Genomic DNA, 13,369 nt, shown 5'->3' with positions numbered 1-13,369 from the left:
CAGTACGATGTGGGTCTGTTGGTGTAGCTCAGAGGGATGGGAAACGGCACTGGTCGGCGGTGGGGTCTCAGTGAAGACGTGGCACACTCACAGGAGACAGGATCTTTTGACTCGGTAAAGATGTCGCGAAAAAGAACAGAGAATCCTGCTGAGACCCAGGAGAACAAACCAAACCCAAAGCTCAGCTCTATCACCTCTGTAATGACGAGAAACAGGACAGGAAGGTGGTGGGGTTGAGCTTTCAGGGTTCTAGATAAAAGCCTGTAAAGATCAATTTGTCAGATTTAGCTCTTCTCTTTTAATTCTAATATGACAAAGAATTGTGAACATGCTTTCCACAAATGTATACACAATAACATAAACTAGACACCAAGAGTTACTACAGTCTGTATACTGCCTTGCTGCTGTTTTAAGTACTAAATATCAGCTAGCAAACAGGTTAGGAGAGGAAAAATGAAATAAACAAAGAAAAAAAGAATCTCTCATCCAACAGTGGGTAAACATGTGAAAGTGGCTGCTGAAATTAGGACTCCAAAAAGGCACATGGCTGAGTGTCTTAACTGCCCAGAGGAAACCACAACAGTAAGAAAGAGACTTTGTGTTCCACTGTGGCATCCGCCCTCCCGATGTGTCCTTGAGCCAGGGGGTTCCCGACCCCGCTTAGATATTTTAAAGAGGGCTGGTGTTGAACTTCTCTATCAGCACTATTTAGTCTGTCTCGTTACTGGGTGGCGAATGAACAAGTGGACGTTTGGCTTTCAGCACCAGGGACAGCGCCCGTGGGTTTTGTGTCGCCAGCTGTGGAGTCTGCGACCCAGATGTTACCCCCCCAAAAAAAAGCGTTGATGTCAAACTTAACTCAAGAAAGCTCGAAATGCAATCAGAGTGATTAGCTCTAAGACCACAGTGGATCACACAAAGCCAAACTTCTAACGCGCAAATGCATCGATAAAGAAACGATCCGCTGCCCGTTCAGCCTGACAACTTCGTGAAGGCGATGCGAGGAACGCTTAGGTAATAATTCACCGCTACCGAGCTGCAATCCACGAAAACCAGCGGCAAGATGACGATCCAGCCTGCGCTTTCCTAATTGCGACGGGCAAATGACCGACGTACAGTCCACTTTGGCAACATCGTTAGTCACTGACTGCTCTTACTCACTTCAGCTGATCCAAAAAAAAAAAAAAAAACAAGCAGCCGCGCGTAATCCCAGCTTCAGAACCATCAAACTCCGCCGACAGACGGGTTTAGAATTAAAAAAACTCACTTCCTACCTGTCTTTGTTCTCTATTCTTAAACACACTTGTTTAATCCGCTCCCATTACACACTGATTTTTTTTTTTTTCCCCCTTTTCTTCCGCCGAAACTCATTGGTTGGACAGCTGAGGAGGGAGTAGGCCTGGGCTTGGAGAGATGGGGAGTGGAGAGAGTCCAGCTGCAGATGGAAAGATGGGCTTGTCGCTGGGACTCGATTATTTGGAGTTCAACCCAGTAAAACAGCAAATGCCTCACAGACGCTTTTAACAGCCTGATGGCTCACACAAGAGCACAAAAGACTAAGGAAATGAAACTGTGATACCATCAATCAATCCTGAGTTGAAGTTATTCTAATTCTCTGCAGGCTTATAGTGCTGATAAAGTCATTCATCATATAGAGTTTTTATACCAGTCCAAGTAAATAAAAATAATAAAATAATAAAAGTAGGATGAATGTCAGACATTTCATAGCAAAACAGCAGAAAATCGAAAGGACGGATCGTCCAGAGGCAACACATCACAATCAAATCTCCATGTGGGGGCTCCAGGCAGCTGAGGATCTGTGACTCTCTGCTTCCTTACCTACACACACACACAAACACACACACACACACACACACACACACACAGACGCACACTTGCATACTGCACATAAACATAGACAATATGATTTAACCAAGTCTAATGTCACTCACATTACAATGCTAAGGGTCTGATTCATGGTGTAGATTTGGAATCATTTGACAGCAATGTATGTTACATAACGTATTGTTTCTACACAGTGTTTATGTGTGAACCTTTTCAGTCCACCCACTAAAGTATTATTTTCATGAATGTATTTCCAGGCATTACATAACTTTTATAGATTGCACCAAGGAAACAGCAGCTCTCAAGTTTCTGTAAAACAGAGTCGAAGGCCACAAAAGACAAAGCATCTGAGAAGAAAAAAAAAAACAAAAAAAAACTACTGGACAGTTTTGGGTCGGTCAAAATAAAGTGTGAAACAGAAACTGAAGCACCGTGTCGCCTCATGATAATAAAAATTTGTAGGCTTCAGGTTCTGTGACATGTCATTCGTGAAGGTCTGAAATCTCATAAGTCTGAAATGACCTTCAGACAGAGAACATTTTTTCATTAGAGCTGTACAGAATTACAACTTTATGTTTGATTTCAGGAGAAAGAGCTTTTTCAGATGGTAAAATGACGTGTGCAGCACACAAAAAGGTCAATCAAATTATTCCAACAGCATGAAAAATGACATTTGGATGTCTGCTTTTTAATTATCTGCTCTGTTGAGCTGATCACCATGTAACTTATACACCACACAAATCCCCCTTACAGGGTCAAATTACAGGTGAAATTCTTTTGATAGAAATCCACGCGTGGTTATGCGCACAGTGTGTCTAACATGGAAACACACTGTTTTCCTCAAATGAAATCACTTCTCGTCTGCAGTTTTCACCCCCACTGCCTCTTCTTCAGTGGGTATTCACAGTCAGTACGAAGCGTCTGCTTTGGGGGCACACACCTGAGCCCTGTTACGCCACAGCTCCAAACAACGGCCATCTGCTGCTTCTGCTGCTGCTGTGTCAGTCCAGCAACCTCACAGGACGTTCCCTGCATTTACACATGGATTATCTATTCAGATCCCCTCCGCTGCTTCTCCCTAGTCACACTCAGGCATTCAGGACTTGGCTTGGTGCTGCTGACCACATTGCATGTACAATAACCCAAACAGAACAATCTGTTAGATGGCCTGATGCACTCACATATTCACTTTCAAACTACCTACAGTGTGCTTGTGTAACATCATCCACAGTTGTCCACCAGCAACTCCCTTGAGCAGATGTATTTTTGTGCATACAGGTAGGTTTTTTGGAGGCTATTGATTCAACGGTCTTCTTGGTGATGGTAGCTGTAGCTCCCCTGTTCGTGGAAATTAAGCACTGAGTTGGTGTTTCAGCACGCTCTACTTAACAGCTCATTGAACACAAATGATATCTCTAGGAGTCTGCTCTGTCATCAATATATTTGCCTTACTGACCTCCAATTCCTGTGGTCAAAACGGTCTCAGTTCCCTTTCGTAGTACACAATACACACATCATCAGTTCAGGCTAATGATGCAGAATATAAGCAAGCATGCTCCCTCACTGATTTCAGCTGGACAGGAGGATAATTCACATTATTTGTCGGCACTAAAGGCTGGAGACGGTGAGAGTCTCCATATTCTGAGTAAATGAGTCTGCACTTCATTACCTGAAGGCCAGGTTATTTAGTTCAAATGCTGGTAACGCAGTCAAGACAAGGCAGTTAAAATGAATGATTTTTAAAATCCGCAGAGTCCTGTTACATAGTGTTTTAGAGAAAACAAGAGTTGGCTGTACTCTATCTTAAGGATAAATAGGACCATCCATTTGAGTTTTAGCCATATCAATCACTGCTGGCCCAAAACAACCTGCTGGTCCACTCACTGTGATTAACTGAATTATTTATTTGCATTCAGACCGCTGGGACACAGAGAGAAACTAAAGGAGACAGAGAAGGGCATTTAGTCTCACACCATCCCACTTTTTTTTCCAGCTGTAATCTATATGTTGTTTGACTTCAGATGATTTGACTGGGACGTTTTCTACAGTTTAAATGGTGACAAGTAATGCCGTAGTAATAGACAGCCTTAGATTGTGTGTTTAACTGCACCCTTTACTTTTTACTCGTTTCACCTTATCAGAACAAGACAGAAAACCCAACGTGTGCTTTTTGTTTATAAATGTCTAGAAGCTCTGTTATCAATGCAGTGCTTCATGTTTAACAGTCTGGTTTCTGTCTGCAAGCATCTCACCTTCTGTGTGGAAATTAAAAGTCAACTTTGACCACCCTTCCAAGGCTGAGTGTAAAATTGTCCCACAGGAATAATTTTTTTCTTCCATCAGCCTCCACCCCTCCTGACCTTCCACAGCCACAAAGGCCTCCCATCCTCCAGGTCAACTAGCAATAAAACATTATGAGAGGCTGTCAGGTTGTAGACTCCTACACTGGTTAAGTTGTTATTTCTGGTGACAGACTGAAAAAGAACTATAGGAGTTAACTTAAATTGACATGTTTCAGTTTGTCATCTGACAAAATGAATCACTGTTAAAGACACTATTGAATTAAGACTGTCATGTCAGTTTAATAACTGCCACTTAGAAATACAGCTATTTAATAACCCACAAACACAATTCTTCAGTGCTATGTCCTATTAATGAGCTGCATTTTGTGCCTCTGGTGCCACCTACTGCCCTAAATATGTTGAGCAGTCTGAAAGCACTACATCACTATTCACTGAATCCAATGTCAGGTGTGAGTCCATAGCTGGTAGTCCGGACAGATATAGTATATATACACTGTATTGTGGAGACTATTAAAAAAATTTGACAATGCAGTATAAAGACTTTTTCCAGAAGACATTTTAACAAGCCAGAAGAGCCCAAGTTTGAATAATAAATCTGAAATAATTTCAATTGTGCTTCTTCATTTAGACTTCTGGCATTGTGCAAGTTGAAATGTCTGCTGTGAAAAGGCTGATGCATATTAAGCTTGGCATGATTTTTATCAATGTTATTGCAATAAGGTTTTTAATGTATTTCTTAAGTTTTAACTTGTTTTATATTAAGTGCCCTGGTTAAAAGAACAATCTTATTCTATATGATGTTTTGTGTTTAGTTCTGCCCATCACCATATGTGATCTGCAGACCAGTGGTTACTGTAACATCAATCTGATGTTACAATAACACAGATGTTACACGGATGTTACAATAACATCTGTGTTACCTGTAAAACTGATCCAATCATTTACAAGTATTGACAAATCTTCTTCCCATCTGGAATGTGCCTATATTCAAATAATGTCCCCTCAACCTATGACTATATGAAAAGTGCCACCTGTCAATCCAAACAATCTCAATAATGACATTCTCACACTGATCTTTTAAACACTTTATTTTGCAAAGTTCCATAGTGACTATTTTCACTTCTTCTTTTCCACGTCCTGCTCGGCAGCCTCTTTGGCTCTCTTGGCACGAATGCCAAAAAGACGAGCGTTGGCACGAGCCATACGCAGACTGGCGAAAGCCTTGAAGTTCTTCTCATCCTCAGAGATAACCCTGGCCTTCTCCTTCTTGTGCACCTGGAAGAAGAAGAAGACAATAACCTCATTTGAGTTTTCCGTATGTCGCTTAATAATTGAATTTTTGTCAACTGTTGAAATCCAGGCAGTTTGCCATTCAGATATGAGAATTCAAATGCAATGTCAGGATATCACTATAACAACCAATCTAGTTTTCCAGCTTGGTTTAGCAGTCATCAGGAAAAGGGTTCAAATGTTTCATCAAACATATACAGAGATTCCGGAGATTTGTCATCATCTGACTGCTGTAATTCAAGACTGTTTTTAAATTTCTGATAGTCGTTACTGACAACACGATGGCATGACAAAACTCAGCCAGCTTACTGTTGACTGGTCTGCAAAAGGTAAACAAATTCCACAGAAACATGGACCATTTATTTCAAATGATCTCTAAACTACTTTAACATCTTTAAACTGGATATGAATATATTAGGGACTAAAACAAAAAATTGACGTAAAACTCAGCTTACCGTTTTGATGGGCATGACTGGTCCAGCGAGCTGTGTAGCCATCTTCAGTTCCTCCTCCTGAAAATATTAAACAGTTAATTCTTCCAGGAAACATCTATATTGCCCAGTAAGACTTGCTACATCTGTGTGTGTGTGTGTGGGGGGGGGGGGGGGGGGGGGGGGGGGGGGGGGGGAGAATTACTCAAATCAAAATAGAGATCCAAGAACATATCTTCAGAGTGTGGGTCTGTCAGCAGGTGTGGAGCAGTGTTTGACAGTCGGTTTGCATTGTTGCTCTGGTTGGCCAGATGGTGCAAGTTTCTATTAAATTACAGGGACCTTAGCGATCAGCTAAAATTATCTAATTTTTCACATTTCATTAGGCAATGCCTAATCCCAGGCAGTACAAAAGCTCCTGATACAAAAAGATTATTATTATTAAAGACTTATTTATTAAATGCTTTCTCAGAAAACCTAGCCAACACTGTAAATAACACAAGGCTTTTCCCCCCTAGGAGCTCCTAAGTTGACAACATTAGGAACACAAAGAATCTGGGTTCTACATTTGCATTAATTTTAGGGGGCACTGATGCCACTACAGTAAATGAAAACTTATTTTCAAGGAGTAATTTACATCTTTTAAACAGTAAAAACTAAGATGCCTAATATGCATGAGCGAACTGACTTTAAGAGATTAACAAATGCTGAAGCACAAGGGAACTCACAAAGGACCAAAACACATTAGGCTGTGTGAATGCATGAGACTGCATGGAAAGCTGAAATTACTGCTTTTGATAAACAGCTGTTTGACATTACTTGTGAAGGTTTTATTGGATGTACAAGTAATGAGTATAGATGTTATCATCTCAAGTAATATGGTTCATTTCGCAGATAAGTGTGGCTGTGTATGGAGGAGCTGACCCCCACTCTCAGACCAAGAGCAGGGATGACGAGAGAAAACCATATTTTCCAATTCACCATCTCACTCATTGGCATGTTCTAAGAGCACACTGATTAAAATGGTCACGTTTCGTTTAAACAGACGTTAAAAACTGAAAGCCCAAGAAAATCAGAGATAATTTTTCCAATTCACATGCTTTACTTGACGTTTTATCCTGCACAACACCATGAAATAAATACTTACAGTGCTGTCTCCCTTCTTGGGGGCAGAAGCCTTCCTGGGGAACAGGATAAGCTTGGAGCGGTACTCCTTCAGGCGCTGCACATTGGCCTGAAGAGATTCTGTGGATCTGTTGCGACGACGGGGGTCAACAGCAATGCCAATGGTGCGGGCTGTCTTTTTGTGGATGCCAGCCGCCTGCAGGGAGGAGCACTGGGCATTTAAATCTTAAACATAGAAGCTTCTTACAACAGAAGAACGTGATGACCAAACTCTGACATTCAATTTGGTTTTCTACTTTGGAAAACAAAAAAACACCATCAGAAAAAGAGTTAAAAGAATTCTAAAATAAAACGAGATCCGTTTGAACTCAAAGCTTTACACACTGGCAATTCACACTTTCATCCCTAATGTTAATTTTGTGACTCAAATAAAAGGTTGTTACTCATTAGATGTGACTCCAGGAATAGTAGTGCTGTATATATACACACCACAGAGGTAATAACTGTAGCTCCTGTTAGAGCCTACTTCTTGTGAAGGTAAAAAACTCCACATTTTCTGGTGTGATGCACATCAGCAGTCATTTAGCCTTCCTCCCACAGCAACCAAGTCCACAGGAGGAAAGGGAAGGCACACTTTGGCAAGAACATCTTGTCTTCGAGCGGCATTTTGTGTTTGACTACAGCTATTGAGTGTTTGGTTGGGTGGGATGTATGATTCATCACAGAAAATCTGAGGCGGTTCTGCTTTGCACCCACAGAAGTTGTCAATAACATTTCTGGCTACGAAGTGACCTTAAACCCTAGGGTCTCAGTGATGCTGATATGCAGGTACCTTTCTACCACACCAATCAAGAGTGCCAAAGTGCATTTTGATTAAAATAGGTCTCTAAGACATTGTTTCCAAACAATGCCTCAGAGAATGATGCTTAGAGGTCGACTGATCGATCGGCCAAGCCAATTAATCAGACGTTTCTTTTGCACATTTTAATTAATCAGTGTCGGCCCATTTCGCTGCACATTAGGCAGGCACATCTGCGACCAGCTAAGCATTGTGGAACACGTGAGGATCCTTCTTGCAACAAGCAGGCTGTCACCACTGGTGTCAGTGAGCTGATGTTCCCGTCTGCTGAATAGCGTTCATAAACAGTAAGAAAATTCTTATCTCTCATTTTTAATTTAGACTTACATTTCATTGGTTAAATATGAAGCCACTTTTGGAGAGCGATTGCGAGTAATTTTTTGGGTCTGTATTGTTAGCGAGCTCTAGTTTAGGCTGTAGGCACAAGTACCAAAACATGCTAACAAGCCCAGCGGCTAAATTATTATAGTAGCATGCGTTGTATGGATAAACTCGTATGTTATTCATTTCATTTTTGTACTGGAGAGGTTCTCTCCCTCTGCGTGAGAGACAGAGCAACGCACTCACTGTAGCCGTGCCCTGTTTACATTTTACACACAGCTTCAGCTAATGATGGCAGAGGAAAACCATTCGTTTCGAATGTGTAATTACATTGTAGTGTATTAGAATTGATGCTGACCATGCTTATGTGTGCAACAAATCTGAAAGTGGAAACGTGCAATTCAGACAAATATTCTTGCTAAAACACGCAGAATAACTTTCCTCAATAAATTTGTCTGTGCGTCCGACACACACAGGAAAAAGATGAAGGGGGAAAATTAAAATCGGCCAAACGAATTGGCATCATATCGGCCATCAGCTGCCCTGATTTCTAAATATCGGCATTGGCCAGAGAAAACCCATATCGGTCGACCTCTGATGATACTGATTGCAGATTAATTATGTCTCCATATTTTTTAACATCTACTAACAAAACATTACCTTGAGTTCTTCCAGGGTGAAGCCACGTCCGGCACGGACCTTGGTGTGGTACCTGATAGTGGGACACCTGACCTGTGGTCTCAGTGGTCCAGCAACAGGACGGGGAGCAATGCGCCGGGCCTTGGCCTGACGAGCCTTTCGCCTAAGGCAAGAGGTATACAATTAAGCAAAGCTCTTTTCAGTCTTAGGAACTAAAAAACTCTGGAAGAGACAACACATTTAGAAAAACAAACAAAAACACAGACATATAATTTCTCTTTAATATTATGCGACTGATGTCTGAAAAGACTCAATGGATAGATGAAAATGAGAGACTGAAAATGTCCAAATAGGCTATCTGTCTCCAAAGTTTCTAGATCTAATGAGCGTTTAATAGTAATTTCTGCTTCTGTTCATCACAAACTGAAACAATTAGTAAATAAACATTAGTATTACTTTTTGTGTCTCCCTAGAGACATTACAATGTGTTGACCCTTGCTATGGTCTTGTGGTGGTTTAAAAGAAAAAACCCATTTTGCAATAATGTGAGACAACTAAACAGCAAATTTACTCAAAACAATCTCACATATCCCTCCCTTAACATAACAAAGAAGACCTGATACTGAAAACACAATCTTACATTTGCAGCTAGGCAGTCCAACAGGCATAACAGTTTGATAGCTAATGTGTCCCCAGATAATACATAGTGAATGTCCTGCTGTCAAGAATACGGTATCTGAGAAGCCAATGGAGCCACAGATAAACATAAACCTTGCTCTTGATAGTTACAACTCACAAATACTGCACAGTTAAAGAATCTGAGCACTGATACATACAAACTGCAATTCAGTTAATGTATTCACAGCAAAGCTTAGCAGAGTCTCAAATGTACAGTGGCTGTATAGATTTTCCATATTTCTGCAATGCCTTAACATTATTGTTTTTTTCCGCCATTACATCTCTCAGCTGATAACCCCTGAAGCAGCTGGAGGACACGTTAGCGTCTCTGCATGCCACACAGGATAGTTCTCACCTGCGGATCTTTCTGGCTGGCTGGTTGAACCAGGTGCGGACTCTTTTCTGCCAGTCTTTGTGGAAGTGAGGGTTCAGGATCATTCCATTCCGGCTGGGGGCCATGGCTGCCTACTTCCCTGCAAACACAACAACAGGACCATAAGCATGGCAGGGGGGGGGGCATCAGCAGGCTGTCATGCCGGTACACCACCAGCCCTCACACCGCTAACGTTTCGTCACATACAAGCTAGCACGTTAACCAGACTACTGGCTGTTTTAAAATCACCTTTGCGAAGTACTACACGTGTATATACTGGTCTTTGTCGTTTCTGCCGTCGTTGCGTTATGATTATATTAATGCCATGACACATAATCAAAAACATGAAGATAAAAAAGTAAAGGCAATGCTAACAGTCACACACTAGTAACACTCGAACAGGGATCACCACTAAAACAGAGGTCACTCTGCTTTGCTATGAGGATATCTGTAACAATAATCACCTCATTTTGAAGGCGATATAACACACAAGTTCAGGTTATAATGGAAATCGATAAACACTCACAATAAACCAAGGATTAAACCAGATTATTTTGAAGCATGTACAGATTAATTTCTCGTACCTACAAGGGACGAAAATGGCCGAAAGGAAAAAGGAAGTTACTGCGCACTGGATTGTGGGATATGAGACAACCAGCCAATGGTCGTGCAGATGTGCCATCAAAGAGTATTTACAGGAGCATTCACCACCCTACATGAAGAAGCCGAAAAAAACGTAAACCGAAATGTTATTCAGTGTAACAATAATTCCTTGCGTTTCAGTCTGTAGGTTATATGCTATTTATATGCACACACATCTGCGCTTCAACGTGAAAACACCTAAACCCGAAATAACCATGTAAGCACAGCCGGAAGTAACATTTTGGTCACGCATTCATTGATCTTGGTCTAGCTACAGAAAATAAAGATTTAATGTTTGTGTTATTGTTTTAATTTGAGTGTGCACAATTTTTTATAGCTTTGCAAATGTGAATATGATATTAAAATTGTTGAAGTGAAGATGTAAAAATAAGGTCAGTATAAAGAAGTATTGATTGTCTGAAATAAACTGCAAAGCATAATTACTATTATTAAAATACAGGCCTAACTTATAACTACCCACTAACTCTATTACCTATATTTAAATTTACTTAAGGAGATAATAATAATAAAAAACAAGCATGCATTCAACTCCAACTTACCTAGTATCAAAGCTCACTTGCGTTAGCTCAAAGGTGCCACGCAATTGTCTATTTTCTCACACACTCACGCAATGCCTGTATTTCTCCCGCTGTCAAAAATATTACTGATAAAATACTGATTGACATTCAGCCCCGGAACCATGGCAAGATATTTGTTTGTAGGGGAACCATGTCATGGTCATTTATGGCAAAACCCACCCTTCTAGGTGGCAAATCAGCACTCTGCATCCTCCAGACTGGTGTAGAGACACAGGTGGTTAGTGTCACAATTTTAATTTAAAATGATAACACTTTTAACCTACTTTACATGGATGTTGGATTTCATCTAATGTTTGTGTAGGCAATGAAGCAAATTAATGCACGAACACGCTATACAGTCAGTTGTAAAAAGACAGAGCGGAGTGACTTTAGTTTAATTATATGCGATCAGAATTGGAAGTAGAAAATCATGAAATCATGACTCTTCTCCTCACTAATCCCGTACTACTGGTCACTTAAGGTGGGGTAAGTGCGTCTCACTGTCCTGCTATGAGGTGAGGATAGGCTCACAATCAGCACACACTGAAAACTAGGATTTGAATGTTTGAAAATACATTTTGAATGGGAAAATTTTGGTTTCAAAACTGAAACTGATTCAAACCTCTGACAATAAAATTTGAATATCTGAAAAAAATGCTTCATTCTTTGCAGTGTTACAAATCTATGGAGCCCCTTGGAGGTGGAAATGATTTTTTTTAGATTTTGTTTTGTGTTTCCTTGCAATACCTTTGCGTCTGCTCGCAAAACTTTTGCGTTTGTTCATAATACTTTTTGCATTACCTCGCATAAAGATTTGCATTGTGTGCATTACATTAACTTACCTAACACTATATTAATAATGTTAACTAGCCACTTGCTAAATGCTTCCTATTAAAACCCAGTGCTGGTTGTCACATTTTATCCGGGTAGGCTATTTTGCTGCCTTCCTTCATCTTAACAAGATGATAAGTAATTTAACTCACAGATTGATTTAAAACTAGCTTTCTCTTCTTTAACCCTCTAGGGTCAACGGACGTATGTCGGCTCTTCCTATCATTGTGAAGCAGAATTCACCAAGCGTTGGATTGTTCACCCACTAATAGGGAACGTGAGCTGGGTTTAGACCGTCGTCAGACAGGTTAGTTTTACCCTACTGATGATGCGTTGTTGCAATAGTAATCCTGCATTTCTCCTGATAATTCTGAAATGAACTTAAATTACTCTGTCAGTTTTGATCGTACAGAAAAGAGCAATATATCATTTGAATCTGTAAAGGGTCTAGTTTTATTTGTATACACTCATAATAACAACAATAACAAAACTCTGTGCTTTTGTAAAATAAAGAAAGCAGACAGGGTGCGCTCTCGGTTTTCTGTCTCTGTCATGTCTTCAGAAACGTAAATAAAACAACTTGAAACTCAGCGAATACGTGTCTCATAAAAATGAGAAACATATGTCTAGAAAGCTTGAAATGTCTTCTTTCAATTGAAACAATTCAAGTCGAAAGCAAATTATCTTTTTTTAATTTAATCCGTATGAACATCAGGCACTCAGTGTGAGTCGGGATCACATGAGCTATAATGAGGTGAGACAGCAGAAACTGTACTTCTCCTGGGATGACCAGGAGAAGGAAAAAACACAAAGCCGAATGAAACGGGAAAAAGTGAAAGTCACCGATGGACACGGGAAACTAGAAAAGACAGAATGAGACGGTCGCATACCATACTAAACACTTGCGATAATAAATGCTTTCACAAACTAATGCTTCAGCACAGAACAAAGGAAAGAGGGAGGTATATTAGGGAGAACATAAAAGGTGATGAGACACAGGTGAACTCAATCTAGTAAATAACGTGAAGCTGCCGGGGACCAGAGTGGAGAAAAACTGAAGTCTTGTCACAGTCAAGGTCTCCGGCAGGAAGTCCAAAAGGGGAATCATAACACACTTGCAATAGTGTTCTAAAAATTGACAAAAGGGATACTGTTGAAAAGAAATGTTTTTTCATTTTTGCGGCACCTTAGTGTTAAAATTTTTTATCAAATAAAAAAAAGCTCCAATTAAAACAAGTGGTTGCAGTTGCGATGTTAAAGATAGATGAAATGGTGTGTAAATATTTCTTAAATATGACTTAACAAAAACTAATTTAAATGAACAAGCAGTTTTGTAATTCAAAGTAAATATAATCTAAGTAAAGGTTACTGTAGATAAGTAAGTAAATTCTAATGGAAAAAACAGAAAATTGCCAGTAGTGTTTATTTTAGTACAATGTGTTCTTTATAAGCCT

At 40.2% G+C, this 13,369-nt stretch overlaps 1 protein-coding gene and 1 non-coding gene across 4 annotated transcripts; both read right to left on the bottom strand.

The window, feature by feature from the left end:
- Positions 1 to 5,218: 5,218 nt before the first annotated feature.
- On the bottom strand, positions 5,219 to 10,491 carry rpl13 (ribosomal protein L13). 3 transcript variants are annotated; one of them, XM_026320448.2, is made up of 6 exons: positions 10,449 to 10,491; positions 9,847 to 9,964; positions 8,835 to 8,976; positions 7,017 to 7,190; positions 5,894 to 5,950; positions 5,219 to 5,423 (listed from the first exon to the last, which is right to left on the bottom strand). In XM_026320448.2, exons 2-6 carry the CDS (start codon positions 9,948 to 9,950, stop codon positions 5,265 to 5,267), a joined length of 636 nt encoding a protein of 211 aa, XP_026176233.1. In that variant the 5' UTR covers positions 9,951 to 9,964; positions 10,449 to 10,491; the 3' UTR covers positions 5,219 to 5,264. The 3 variants fall into 3 exon arrangements, with proteins under 3 accessions (XP_026176233.1, XP_026176234.1, XP_026176235.1); XM_026320449.1 differs by having other exon boundaries at positions 10,391 to 10,488; XM_026320450.1 differs by having other exon boundaries at positions 10,453 to 10,482.
- LOC113138309 (small nucleolar RNA MBII-202) lies at positions 5,583 to 5,660 on the bottom strand. The gene has a single exon (XR_003296439.1). It is a non-coding gene; the product is annotated as a small nucleolar RNA MBII-202 (small nucleolar RNA).
- Positions 10,492 to 13,369: the final 2,878 nt, after the last annotated feature.

Source organism: Mastacembelus armatus, chromosome 3, assembly GCF_900324485.2.
Source record: "Mastacembelus armatus chromosome 3, fMasArm1.2, whole genome shotgun sequence".
NCBI lineage: Eukaryota > Metazoa > Chordata > Actinopteri > Synbranchiformes > Mastacembelidae > Mastacembelus > Mastacembelus armatus.
The sequence above is the reverse complement of the archived record's forward strand: the minus strand, read 5'-3'. Positions and strand labels throughout refer to the sequence as shown.